The 14,536-nt window shown below is 37.2% G+C and overlaps 1 protein-coding gene across 1 annotated transcript; it reads left to right on the top strand.

The window, feature by feature from the left end:
* Nucleotides 1-442: 442 nt before the first annotated feature.
* On the top strand, nt 443-13,966 carry LOC131933267 (ankyrin repeat, PH and SEC7 domain containing protein secG-like; the record flags this gene model as incomplete). Its single annotated transcript, XM_059290051.1, has 7 exons — nt 443-706; nt 1,533-1,737; nt 5,808-6,089; nt 6,893-7,097; nt 8,177-8,375; nt 10,914-11,106; nt 12,552-13,966. Coding segments are annotated over 7 exons (1,498 nt in total), but the record flags the coding sequence as incomplete, so codon positions are not given.
* Nucleotides 13,967-14,536: the final 570 nt, after the last annotated feature.

Below are 14,536 nucleotides of genomic sequence, written 5' to 3'. Positions count from 1 at the left end.
AATGTGTTCAAAGTACTGTATACAGTTGAAACACTGAGTGAGATTTGAACCTAAAATTCCTTAAGACATTACGATAAGTTTTACCACCCAACCACCCTGACTCGCTGGACTAGGAATTAAAAACTTTTTTTCAGGAAACATTCTGTATACCTGTTAATATGAACTCTGCATATATAAACTGAAAAAGGCAAACTCTACTTCATCTGCTTTAATGTCTACCAAGGCAAAATAGATACTTAACTATTTATTTTTAAAATAACTTTGCAGTTGCACTTCAATTCAATAGTTTGTTCATTTATTTATAATAGTGCTGGTAAGTAGGTCACTAACCAGTTCTACGGCTCAATAAAAACCTCCATGAGCCATAGAACTGTTTATTGACCTAATTACCAGCCCTATTAAAAAGGGAAACAAAAAAAAACATTTATTTTTTTATTTACAGTTTTCCCTTAGACATCAACATTTGCACCTTAAAAGCAGCCACAAAAGGTGACGCCATTGTACTCACCAAACTCCTGTCCCTCCACCCTCGCATGAGCTACGGGGATGAGCACAACAGACGAGCCATACACTACGCGGCCAACAACGGCCACCTGGAGTGTGTTCGCTTGCTGCTGAAAGCTGGGGCCATCAGTAACTGCGCTGACCACTTTGGCCGAACTCCCTTACATATGGCGTGTGCCATGGGGTTTACAGAAATCGTCAGGTAGGCATTATAACCTTGTGTGTTGTGTACAGAATATGATAAGGATTCTCTTCCCCTTGGAAGATAGTGGATACACACAGAGAAGTGAAGTCTTTGAGGTGCATATCATGGGTTTTAGAAATAAGCTTTTTAGAACTTTTAAAATTCTAGACTTCAGTAAAACAGTGTTTTAAAAATAAGCTTTTTAAAACTTTTTTAAAGAATAGATTTGTAAAACAGTTTTTTCTAAATTAATTTGTTTACACTTGTTTTACCAATGAACTTGTAAAACAGAGTTTTATAAATCAGCTCTTTTACACTTTTTTTTAGACTAGACTTGTAAATCAGTATTTCCAAAACAAATATTTTTATACTCTTGTCAATATTCTTCTTGTAAAACAGTGCTTCAAAACTGAGCTATTTTACACTTTTTTTTAAAAGAACAGCCTTGTAAAGCAAATTTTTTTCCTGAATAAATTTTCTACACTTGGTTTCCCAAAGCTACTTGTAAAACAGTGTTTCAAAAATCAGCTTTTTAAAGCTTTTTATTGTAGACTTGTAAAACAGTGTTTGTAAAAAATAGACTTGTAAAACAGTTTTTCCTAAATTAAATGTTTATACTTGTTTTATCAGGCTAATTGTAAAACAGTTTCATAAACCATATCTTTTACACTTTATTTAAATGAAAAGATTTGTAAATAAGTATTTCCTAAATAAATATTTTTATACTCTGGTGTGTCAGGCTACTTGTAAAACAGTGTTTCAAAACTGAGCTTTTTATTTTTTTCACTTTTCCTGAAAATCAGACAATTTTTCCTAAATAAAATTTGTTCGCTTATTCTCTCAGGCTGCTTGTAAAACAGTGTGGTCAAATCAACTCTTGCCGCACGGAGTCTGGTGAGAATGCGGTGCATGCCACAGCGGCTGCGGGACATGTAGAGATCATGGAGTTCCTTATAGAGCATGGCGGGGACATCAATGCCACTACCAGCAAGCTAAAAGGTGGGGAAACGCCGCTTCATAAAGCCATTAGCACGGATAAACCAGAAATGGTGAGAACATTTTTTTTTCTATCTTTTTCATTTTTAATTTAATATTGGAAGGGATTTCCCCCTGATACAATAGGCTTGAAAAGTTTATATAATCATTCTGTTTTTAAAAAAACCTTTTTAAAAATATGGCAAGCGATAAAATTATAGTTACATTTTAAATACTTATAGCTGTTTGGGAATCATCGATTACACTGATTTTCATATTTTTGTATTGAATATAAGCCGTTGAAAAGTCCTTTAGAATTATTTTATCAATTAAATTATTTTTAAAAACCGCCCTAAACCCCTCCTTGAAGTCAACCGGAATAGCCAGGGAAAGTAAAACAATGAAAGCTCAAATTGTTTTCCATGATAAAAATACACAATAGTTATCTATGGTGTATAGCGTAGTATTGTATTTATGTTAAAAAATATAACACCCTCAATAATCACAACACACTGGCTCTACTAATCCAAATTAGAAATAAATGTGTTTGCTAAGATACTATTACATTACTAGTAGTTCTTTGTTTGACTATTTCTAGCCTTAATAAAACTGGAAGTCATTTTGTACTTATTTCATAAATTTAAATAAATATGCAACCTTGGTTAAAAAATATGCTTTCTGGCAACACAAATTTGGAACCAGCTTTTCAAGCTTATTAAAGATTATTTGTTAACACCATATGGACCATTGGCTCCAGTGGCGGAACTAGAAAAAATGGGCCACCCCGCAAAAAAAAATTTTGGGCCCCCCCCCATATATATATATATATATATATATATATACACAATACGAACATAGGATACTCATTTCTGGCCTGATCGGGTTTTGAAAAAAAAAATTCAATTAAATCTAATCACAACAACATGTCATGTGTATCAGTGGCGGAACTAGGAAAAATAACCTTCTGATTTAGGGGAGGGGGGATTAACAAAAAGCCAGACCCTCACACACCCCCACCTCAATGACTATTAATAATGTTCAATTAATTCTAAACGTTCTAATAAATTTCTAAATAATTATATAAAAAATAATCTTACCTGCCCTGTTTTGTGAATTAGATGTGCCTAATACTATGAAAGTAAATTAATATGTGTTGACTAGATCTAGTGCTGTCTAGTGTCTGACAAAATGTGCTGAAGTGGTGAATCGTACGGTTAGGAAGTAGTTCATAAACGATACATTTATCTCCTCGATACTTGTGAGGTTGAGAAAGAGGGATGGGATAGGGGTCGGCTCGGGAAAAAAAAACTTGAAAGAGACAACAAAACGCCTTGATCTATGTACGTCAGCATCGCCCATTGTAAAACTTACTCAGGGGAGATAATTTGAAGTATAGGCCTTAAAAGTTTACTATATTTCTTGTAAAATCAAAAACAAGTAAACGTATATAAAACTGAAGTTTCTAGTATTATATTATTTTTTAAAATTATTTGTACGATACAAGATAGTACCGGATACAAATTCAACCACTATCACAAACACATATTAACATTGAAAAATGTACAATGGATTTCGGGTCCCTTATCAATGCCGCAAATAATAACCGCGCATCATGAAAGCCCACTTCATATGTAGCGGCTTTTCGTGCTATGGACTTTGTTGTTTTTTTAAAAAGAATTTTGCCGGCGACAGCGTGTGTTTGATTGTAGGGAAATAGAACTCGGCCTTGACGATGGTTAAAAAATACAACTATAAATAACTGTTTTAAATATGTAAAAAAATTGTCGACAATTTTTTAACCCCCTTTTTGGTCCCCATCCCCTGCCCCATCCGCCACAGTACACTTTGGAGGATCGGTCAAACAGTTACGTGTCCTCTTTTTAGCTATCAAAGGGAGGGGGGGGGGGGGGCAACGAGTCAAAGAAGTCATTCAAAATTTGAAGAGTTGCCTATATTTTACACTGTAGTTTGTGTAATGGATTTTATCTTTTGTGGAAGAGCGTGGTATAGTGACTGTAGAATAAAAATAATCGTACCGCAGCTACAGTGTTTTTCTTTTACAAACCAAATATTAAGGCAAAAATTAAATTCAAAATTTAAAAAAAAAATTAATTTTGGTCAGCCGTGGGCCCCTAAACGGCCTGCCCCGCCCCCCCCCCCCCTTCCCGCGCATTGCGGGGTCTGGCGGGACTGTAGTTCCGCCCCTGTTCATCAGGTAAATGAACAACTACTGACTAGTGTCTTTAATAAAATGTGCAGAACTGGTCAGTTTACAGTTCATAGACGGTTCGTTAATCTATGCATTACATGTTATTGTAATAGTAAGAGTGTGGTGAGGGGTAGAGGTGAGGGGTTGGGGGCAGGGGGGGGAGAGAGTTGGGAAGGGAAGCGGACAAGAAAGCGCCGATAAACATCTACATCAATAGTGCCGACTTTTTCCGATCGTCTAGAACACAAGGATAGTCGCCTCGCCGCAACATTTCCCCAGCCCGATTTCAAAGCGTGCCGGCAGTCAAATTTCAGATGCTTCGTCTTTGAAGTTGTCTATATGTCTGGCGGTCTCTCGAGTTATAGTTTGTGCATTTTTCTCAAAGACGTTTGCCGACTATCGTGTTTGTTTGTAACTGTAGAAGAAAGATAACTCGACCTTCACCTATTTTTTTTTGTTAATTTTTTTAAAAATAATTTAGCCAGGATTTTTGGGCCCCCAATTGGTCTGGTCCCCCCCGCATTGCGGGGTCTGGCGGCACTGTAGTTCCGCCCCTGATTGGCTCTGAACTCAGCCTTTTAGATTTGCTTCCATAGGCTTTGTCTATCCAAGAACGATCTGCAAGGCAGTAGTTGTTTCGTTTTTTACTTTTTTACTTTTTTTCTCTTCTAGATGAGTTGTTGTCAGCAACTAATGAGCCTCATCTGTCTTATAGGGACATAGTGGTGATACAATGAGAAATATATGATGGAAGTAGAACAAGTTCTTGTAAAATATCTGATTTCATAGGTGAAGTAGAGTTTACCTGTTTCCGTGGCCTCTGTGTTTGAAGGAATAATGTAGTCAGTACAATGCCTAGCCACTTTCACTTTACCTAATGTGAGTCAGGTACCCATTACAGCTGGGTAGACTCAAGGACAACCTACGTTCACAAGCCAGGGATTTAAATCTTAATACTTTAGGGTCAGCAGTCGTGCACTACCATTCCACCACACCATTCCATATCTTGTTAAATATGGCATATAAAATTTTACCATATTTTATTGTTTTTTTTTTAATTGCTAAATAATATGTAATTTGATTGTTATACTAGGTAGATATAATTTTACCATATTTTATTGTTATTTTTATTGCTAAATAATATGTAATTTGATTGTTATACTAGGTAGATCTAATTTTACCATATTTTATTGTTTTTTTAAATGCTAAATAATATGTAATTTGATTGTTATACTAGGTAGATCTAATTTTACCATATTTTATTGTTGTTTTTTATTGCTAAATAATATGTAATTTGATTGTTCTACTAGGTAGATATAATTTTACCATATTTTATTGTTTTTTTTTATTGCTAAATAATATGTAATTTGATTGTTCAACTAGGTAGATCTAATTTTACCAATTTTGTTTTTTTTTTATTGCTAAATAATATGTAATTTGATTGTTCTACTAGGTAGATCTAATTTTACCATATTTTTTTTTATTGCTAAATAATATGTAATTTGATTGTTCTACTAGGTAGATATAATTTTACCATATTTTATTGTTTTTTTTTATTGCTAAATAATATGTAATTTGATTGTTCAACTAGGTAGATCTAATTTTACCATATTTTATTGTTTTTTTTTATTGCTAAATTATATGTAATTTGATTGTTCTACTAGGTAGATCTAATTTTACCATATTTTTTTTTTATTGCTAAATAATATGTAATTTGATTGTTCAACTAGGTAGATCTAATTTTACCATATTTTATTGTTTTTTTTTATTGCTAAATTATATGTAATTTGATTGTTCTACTAGGTAGATCTAATTTACCATATTTTTTTTTTTATTGCTAAATAATATGTAATTTGATTGTTCTACTAGGTAGATCTAATTTTACCATATTTTTTTTTTATTGCTAAATAATATGTAATTTGATTGTTCTACTAGGTAGATCTTCTTTGCCGCTATGACGCAAAGCTGAACATTGCCGATGCAAGCGGTAGGTACCCAATGCACCTAGCCTGCGAAAAAGGATTCCTGCGTTGTATCGCGACCCTCGTCCAGCACGGCGCTTCCCTGGAGGTCACGGACGCCCACGGCCAGACGCCGCTGTTTGCGGCAGTCTCAGAGAACCAGGTGACCATAGCCAAGTTCCTGATAGAGCAGGGCGCCAATGTCCTGGCTGTGGACAGCAGTGGCTACACACCTCTACACCGGGCAAGCTACAAGGTGGGAGATGTGTTGACATCCTGATTGGTTTTTCTATAAGCTTAGTGAGATACAATAATTTAAGAATTACTAGTGAGATACAATAATTTAAGAATTACTTTACATACGTTTGGTATTTGTGTTTGCTACCCTGTTATGTTATATTTTGGGTGGGTGGAGGTGTAGGGGAGGGGATGTGGTAGAATGTTAGAGCATTTGGCTGCTAGCCCGAAAGTCTTGAGTTCGGATCTGGGTTTGGACTTATGACTGTAGGACGTCCTTGAGTCCAACCAGCTCGGATGGGTACCTCACTTACATTGAGGAAAGTAAATGCGGCTGGGCATAGTGCTGACCACACCATCCCTTCATATGCCGAGGTTAAGAAACATCAACTCTACTAAATCTGCTTAATGGATTGTTTGGTCTAGTGGTACTTTAGTATGCAAAAGTTCTGTGACACCATAAGTGATTACACACATGTAGTACTCTCTAATGCCTAGTCCTACTTAATGTCCTCTCATTTGCCTGGTCCTCTCCTATGTCTAGACATATTAAATGTCCTCTCATGTGCCTGGTCCTCTAGATGTCCTCTCCTATGTCTAGTCCTACTAGATGTCCTTTCACTTGCCTGGTCCTCTAGATGTCCACTCTTATTTCGTCCTACCAAAAGTCCTCTCATTTGACTGGTCCTCTAGATGTCCTCTCCTATGTCTAGACCTACTAAATGCCCATCATTTGACTGGTCCTCTAGATGTCCTCTCCTATGTCTAGACCTACTAAATGCCCATCATTTGACTGGTCCTCACATTCTCCACTCTCATCAGGGCAACCTTGAGCTCATCGAGTACCTGGTCCACTCTGGCGCTGAGATCAATGCCAGGTCCCAGAAAACTCTGCAGACGCCGCTCATGTTTGCCGTGACCTTTGGGAAACTGGAAGCCATTAAAAAGCTCATTGAGCTAGGCGGGGACACCACGCTGCCCGATGCCAAAGGTCAAACCCCGTTACACCTGGTTCATCTAAAGATGAGTACGTTCTTAAATTTTATGGTTTTGTTTTTATGTTGATTGTAAGAATAGCGAATTGATAAAAGTATGTGCCTACGTATAGGAGAGAGTAAACATGGCAGCAGTTGTAAAATATATAGTTACTATTTTGTTTTTACGATTTCTAAATACTAAAATGCTGAAAATAAAACTTTTACAAGAATTACTTGATAATAACTAACCATTGGATGCACAAAGTAAGAAAATAATGCTTAGGTAAAATAGCAAAATGTTTTCTAGGTAGTCTAGTTCAACTAAATGGTCTAATATATCTGAAGACCTTAATTCCAAAAAAAAAATATATATATATATATGAAGCTGATTATACAGTATGTTGAGATAGTAGTCTTTTACCAATGCTTTAGGGCTGGATTTTAATGGATTTTAAGACCCCCCTTCCCCTTACCCACCCTCCATAATGATCTATAGTGTGTTTAAAATATAGATGTTTAATTTTATATGTTCTGATATTAGTATGCTGGCTTGTGTACGATAACATAGCTCTGATGATTCTATCATCTGTCTGTCAAATCATGAGAGTTACAAGACCCCTCCTCCCCCCATTCTTTATCATATAGTGTTGGGGTCCATATGTTTATGAAATCAGTATGCTGGTTTGTGTATGATAACATAGCCCATACAAGATCCCCACTCCTCCCACTCTCCATCATATAGTGTGGGGGTCCATATGTTTTCTGATATCAGTATGCTTGCTTATGTAAACTAACATAGCTCTAATTGTTCTATCCTCTCTCTGTCAATGTGGGACGGAGTGGTCTAGCGGTAGAGAGCTGGACTGCTAACCCGTAAATCTCGAGTTCCAATCCGGGTTCAAGTCAGTAGACCGTCCCTGAGTCCACCCAACTCTGATGGGTACCTAACTCACGTTAGGGAAAGTAAAGGCGGCTGAGCATAGTGCTGGCCACACTATCTCTTCATATGCCAAGGTCACAGAAACAGGTGAACTCTACTTCACTTGCCCTATAGACTGTCAGGTTTGAAAGGTAAACTTTACTTTTACTCTCTGTCAATTCTAACTGAAATTTTTTTTTCCCCTGACAGCCGGGGAACCTGTGGACAAAATTGTGAGAGCCCTTCTTGAGGGCGGAGGTCGTCTTGACCAGCGGGACGACGGGAACTTCACCCCCTTGCAGAGGTGCCTGATATCTGGGGTCATCAGGAGGAACCACTCCCTGCCCTGTATACAGCTGCTGTGTCAGGCTGGTTCCTATCTGGGGCCAGACCAGTACACTATGGGAAAGTAAGTCAGTACACTATGGGAAAGTAAGTCAGTACACTATGGGAAATTAAGTACACTATGGGAAAGTAAGTCAGTACACTATGGGAAAGTAAGTCAGTACACTATGGGAAAGTAAATCAGTACACTGTTGGAAAGTAAGTCAGTACACTGGGAAAGTAAATCAGTACACTGGGAAAGTAAGTCAGTACACTATGGGAAAGTAAGTCAGTACACTATGGGAAAGTAAGTCAGTACACTATGGGAAAGTAAGTCAGTACACTATGGGAAAGTAAGTCAGTAGGCCTACACTATGGGAAAGTAAGTCAGTGCACTATGGGAAAGTAAGTCAGTAGGCCTACACTATGGGAAAGTAAGTCAGTACACTATGGGAAAGTAAGTCAGTACACTATGGGAAAGTAAGTCAGTACACTATGGGAAAGTAAGTCAGTACACTGTGGGAAAGTAAGTCAGTACACTATGGGAAAGTAAGTCAGTATACTATGGGAAAGTAAGTCAGTACAGTATGGGAAAGTAAGTCAGTACACTATGGGAAAGTAAGTCAGTACACTATGGGAAAGTAAGTCAGTACACTGTGGGAAAGTCAGTACACTATGGGAAAGTAAGTCAGTACAGTATGGGAAAGTAAGTCAGTACACTATGGGAAAGTAAGTCAGTACACTGTGGGAAAGTAAGCCAGTACACTGTGGGAAAGTCAGTACACTATGGGAAAGTAAGTCAGTACACTATGGGAAAGTAAGTCAGTACACTATGGGAAAGTAAGTCAGTACACTATGGGAAAGTAAGTCAGTACACTATGGGAAAGTAAGTCAGTACACTATAGGAAAGTAAGCCAGTACACTATGGGAAAGTAAGTCAGTACACTGTGGGAAAGTAAGCCAGTACACTGTGGGAAAGTCAGTACACTATGGGAAAGTAAGTCAGTACACTATGGGAAAGTAAGTCAGTACACTATGGGAAAGTAAGTCAGTACACTATGGGAAAGTAAGTCAGTACACTATGGGAAAGTAAGTCAGTACACTATGGGAAAGTAAGTCAGTACACTATGGGAAAGTAAGTCAGTACACTATGGGAAAGTAAGTCAGTACACTATGGGAAAGTAAGTCAGTACACTATGGGAAAGTAAGTCAGTACACTATGGGAAAGTAAGTCAGTACACTATGGGAAAGTAAGTCAGTACACTATGGGAAAGTAAGTCAGTACACTATGGGAAAGTAAGTCCGTACACTATGGGAAAGTAAGTCAGTACACTATGGGAAAGTAAGTCAGTACACTATGGGAAAGTAAGTCAGTACACTATGGGAAAGTAAGTCAGTACACTGGGAAAGTAAATCAGTACACTATGGGAAAGTAAGTCAGTACACTATGGAAAAGTAAGTCAGTACACTATGGGAAAGTAAGTCAGTACACTATGGGAAAGTAAGTCAGTACACTATGGGAAAGTAAGTCAGTACACTATGGGAAAGTAAGTCAGTACACTATGGGAAAGTAAGCCAGTACACTATGGGAAAGTAAGTCAGTACATTGTAGGAAAGTAAGTCAGTACACTATGGGAAAGTAATTCACCCCCCACCCCCCCCTCCTCCGCTTGTCCCCTTTGAATTTAACCTGGAGCCAGACTTGGAGGCATTAAGTTTTGTTGAGTGATGTATTGGCAATGTCAATGGGAAAGTAAATCACACTCCCTGCTCCTGCCCTTTAGTATTCACACATTATAAGTCTTGTTTTGAATTAATTTTATCCATTTAACCATTTTTGTTGTATAAACTTTTGGAACCCAATGGAACATTTGGTATATTATTTGAAGTAAAATACAAAAGATTCCTCTTTAGACCTAGCAAATCAACTTATTACTGGTTTTTTCAAAACATGCTGTTATTTATAAACATTTAACTTTTTTTTTTTGCAAGGAATCCACTAATATTTTATTAACCTCATTTCCCCATAATTTTTTTTGCATATTCCTTTTTTTTTTATTTTTACAAAGATTTGCAGATTGTTTAGTTTAGCTTCTTTTTTGTCTTATTTATCTTCCCTCTCATTTTGTTATTAAATTTAATTAAATTTTTACATATTTATCTCTCCTCACATTTTGTTATTAAATTTTATTAAATTTTTACATATTCATCTCCTCTCTCATTTTGTTATACATTTTATTAAATTTTTACATATTCATCTCCTCTCTCATTTTGTTATAAATTTTTATTAAATTTTTACATATTCATCTCCCATCACATTTTGTTATTAAATTTTTATAAGTTTTTACATATTCATCTCCTCTCTCATTTTGTTATTGAATTTTATTAAATTTTTACATATTTATCTCCCCTCTCATTTTGTTATTAAATTGTATTAAATTTTTACATATTTATCTCCCCTCACATTTTGTCATTACATTTTTACATATTTATCTCCCCTCTCGTTTTGTTATTAAATTTTATTAAATTTTTACATATTTATCTCCCCTCACATTTTGTTATTAAATTTTATTAAATTTTTCCATATTTATCTCCCCTCACATTTTCTTACCTTTAATCCCAGGAAGTCCCCTTTGTTTTGGCTGGCCTATTCTGGTTTCCTGCAAGAGGCCATGTACCTGGTGAAGGCAGGCTGGGACTTGAGGGATGAGACCTGGATCATTTTACCTGGGAAAGATCACCTCCAGGACAAACTCCATGAGTTTATGATCATCACATATAGGACAGTGCCCTCCTTGTTGGCCTGTACTAGAAAGGTGAGGGTTCAAGTCATTAGAACGTACCTGAGTCCACCCAACTCTGATGGGTACCTAGCTCATGTTTGGGAAAGTAAAGCTGGCTGGGCATAGTGATGACCACAGTATCTCTTCATATGCAGAGATCACAGAAACAGTTGCACTCTGCTTCACTTGCCCCATGGAACTTTACTTTTTACTTTAATGACATCATTAGGCAAGAGGGTGGGGGGGAGGGGTCAGACCCAAATGGGGGACACTATACAAAGGGGTGACACCAAAATGAAATATAACTTATTTAAAAGATGTCTGCTTTTCCAGTTAGTTTCATAAAGTTTTAAACTTCTTAAAGTTTTATGTATCTTAAGGCACTGGGTGGCATTATCTACAATGGAAAAGTCACCAAATTTTTCTATAGATTTAGTACATCAGATATGGTAGCTGGGTTGGGGGGGGGTGTCATCCTGGGGTACCCCACCAAGTTGGACGCCACTGACACAGATATCATATTAATTTACAGAGGTGTTCACACATATCTAATTTCATTTCACTGTTTCACACATGTATCTAATTAATTTATAGTGTTTTTCAGCATCCATCACTTTGATCTAGGTGGTTTTTTCCTCACATAAATCACATTAATTTTTAGTGTTTTTCCCACACATATTTCACATTAATTTACATGGGCTGTTCACACAGATATTACATGTGCAACATCTGGCTGTTCTCATCTTACCTCCCAAGCTTGAACTTCCAATGTGCAATCATCCAATGGTCTATTAGACTATATGAGCCGACCCGCGGCGTATAACACGCTGCTATTTAGTTTTATTTTCTACTTTTCAGTAATTCATAATTTGTGAATTCGACAGTACCAATGTCTGAAAATATTTGCTTTAAAACACTAAACCCCCCCCCCCCCCCAGTGAAAGCATCCTCTTAGTTACCTCCCCAAACTTTAAAATAGTTTCAAACTAAATTATCTGCCCCTAATAGGCGTCACTAAACCCGGCTCTACGATTATAAACATTTAATGTGAACCACAGCTCACCAGACCATGTGGGTGTGGGGGGGGGGGGGGGGGGTTGCGTTATGCCTAGAGAGGTAGAGACAGGACTGCTAGGTGCGCTTACAACGTTTTCTAACGTCTCCAAGAAGAGAATTATATATATAGATGGAGCCATTTATTAAATTAATTTATAGTTTTTTCCACACTTGACTGACTTGACTTATTTATTGTTGTCCGGGGGGAGCAAAAGACTGCAATCACACCTCTCCACGGGACTCTATTTTGGGCAGCTCTCCTTATCCGCACCCACGTGAGCCCAGCTGCCTTAGCTTCTTCTTATACAGTTCTTCTCCATGATTAATTTACAGGTGTTTTCCAAATGTATATCATATTGATGTACATGGGTTTATATCAGGTAGTCGTGTGTTTACCTGTGGACAATTTTCTCTCTTGCCAGGGGTTGCGCGCCCACCTGTTTGAGGTAAACCAACACAGAGAAATCCTCAGCGTCATAGATTGTCTGCCCCTGCCCAGTCCTCTCAAGTCCTACCTCAAGCTACAAGATGTGGACCCTTATGACCTGGAGGCTTTAAGCTTTGTTGAGTGATGTTTTAGCAATGTCAATGAGCTTTGTTGAGTGATGTGAATCTATAGCCTTTGTTGAGTGATGTATTAGCAATGTCCTCAAGCTTTGTTGAGTGATGTATTAGCGATATCTTTAAGCTTTGTTGAGTGATGTGAACCCACATGATCTGGAGGCTTTAAGCTTTGTTGAGTGATGTATTAGCAATATCATTGAGCTCTGTTGAGTGATGTATTAGCAATATCATTGAGCTCTGTTGAGTGATGTATTAGCAATGTCTTTGAGCTCTGTTGAGTGATTTATTAGCAATGTCTTTGAGCTTTGTTGAGTGATGTGGACCTAGAGGATTTGTTGAGTGATGTATAAGAAATGTCTTTAAACTTTGTTGAGTGATGTGGACCCATATGATCTGGAGGCTTTAAGTTTTGTTGAGTGATGTATTAGCAATGTCTTTGAGCTTTGTTGAGTGATGTATTAGCAATGTCTTTGAGCTTTGTTGAGTGATGTATTAGCAATGTCCTTAAGCTTTGTTGAGTGATGTATTAGCAATGTCCTCAAGCTTTGGTATGTAAATTCTTACCGCAAGTCAAAAAGCTTTAGTGAGTTCTGTTGTACTTCAAGGTGTAATGGCCAGTGCAGATTTCCAGATGTTAAGCCAATATGTAATCTGATATTTCATTCTATATCATCGGAAGTGTATATTTACTTGTATATAGTGTACATTAGGACCAACTTTACTGACCAGTTGACCTGTGAATTTTGTACAAAATGTTGTGGTCCACTAATTGGCATTTATGTATTTATTTCTTTATTCTGTTAACATTTGTCTTTCTTCAGTATTACTTTTTTAAAAGTACCTTGAAAAGGTAAACTTTAATTGTAAACAATTTGTAATGAGTTTACTAAGTTCCATATTTTCTGTAAAATTAACTTCTTCATTCTTAAGTTTAGTTTTTGAAGGTATCCCCCTCCGACACAATCAAGGATACGTGTCAACTGGTTATGCGCCATTGAGGCCATTGACTCCGATTTCAGCCTGCTTTTCTTTTTGGATTTGCTTCCATAGCCTTTGTCCAACCAAGAACAAACTACAAGGCAGCTGTTGTTTGATTTTGGAGTTGTCTCTCCTAGAAGAGTGGCTGTCCCCAGCTAACGAGCCTCATCTGCCCGATGGTTCGAACTCGAGACTTTTCGGTTTAGCAACTATGAGCTTTACTGACTCGACCATGCCGACCCCGTAAAATTAACTAACTTCCCAGTTTTTTGGAGGAGGGGAATTATCACACATAGCACTTAATTCATTTTTATTTTGAAAAACCATCTCTCCACATTCCCTAATTATAAAATCTAATTAGAAAATAGTTAAAATGAAATTTTCCTTTGCAAATGATATGTATATTTATTTGTATACCCTCTGGTACAAGAACTGCAGTGGTTGTTATGGTGTTGATGAGATGATATTACCTCTATTGATTGCCAGAGACCCTTGCTCAGCTACAACCTTCCCAGCATTCTGTTCTCTTTGTGCAGCCTAGACAACTGCAGTGTTTCATTCAGAGGGGAGGGAGCAATGTTCCCTCTAAGGGGAAAAAGATCGTGTGCAATGTATATTTTGTGTGCGCGGTGTTGTAAAAGTCTTATACAAGGATATATGTATTGTACAAAATCACTGCGCGGCAGTTAAAATCTACTGCGCAACCGCGCAGCTTAGAGGGAGCATAGGGAGGGAGGGTGTACACTGGTTAAAGTATATATTTTCTATTTCACAACCCCGTCCAGAGAAGTCTGTAAGAATTTATGGACACGAGTCTGAATTAATTTATAGAATTCTCACAATAATTATATTGTAAGGGCATTCG

Source organism: Physella acuta, unplaced genomic scaffold (genome assembly GCF_028476545.2).
Source record: "Physella acuta isolate Inbredline_101_S28 unplaced genomic scaffold, ASM2847654v3 ptg002431l, whole genome shotgun sequence".
Taxonomy (NCBI): Eukaryota; Metazoa; Mollusca; class Gastropoda; family Physidae; genus Physella; species Physella acuta.
Note: the sequence above shows the minus strand (reverse complement) of the source record. Positions and strands in the feature narration are given on the sequence as shown.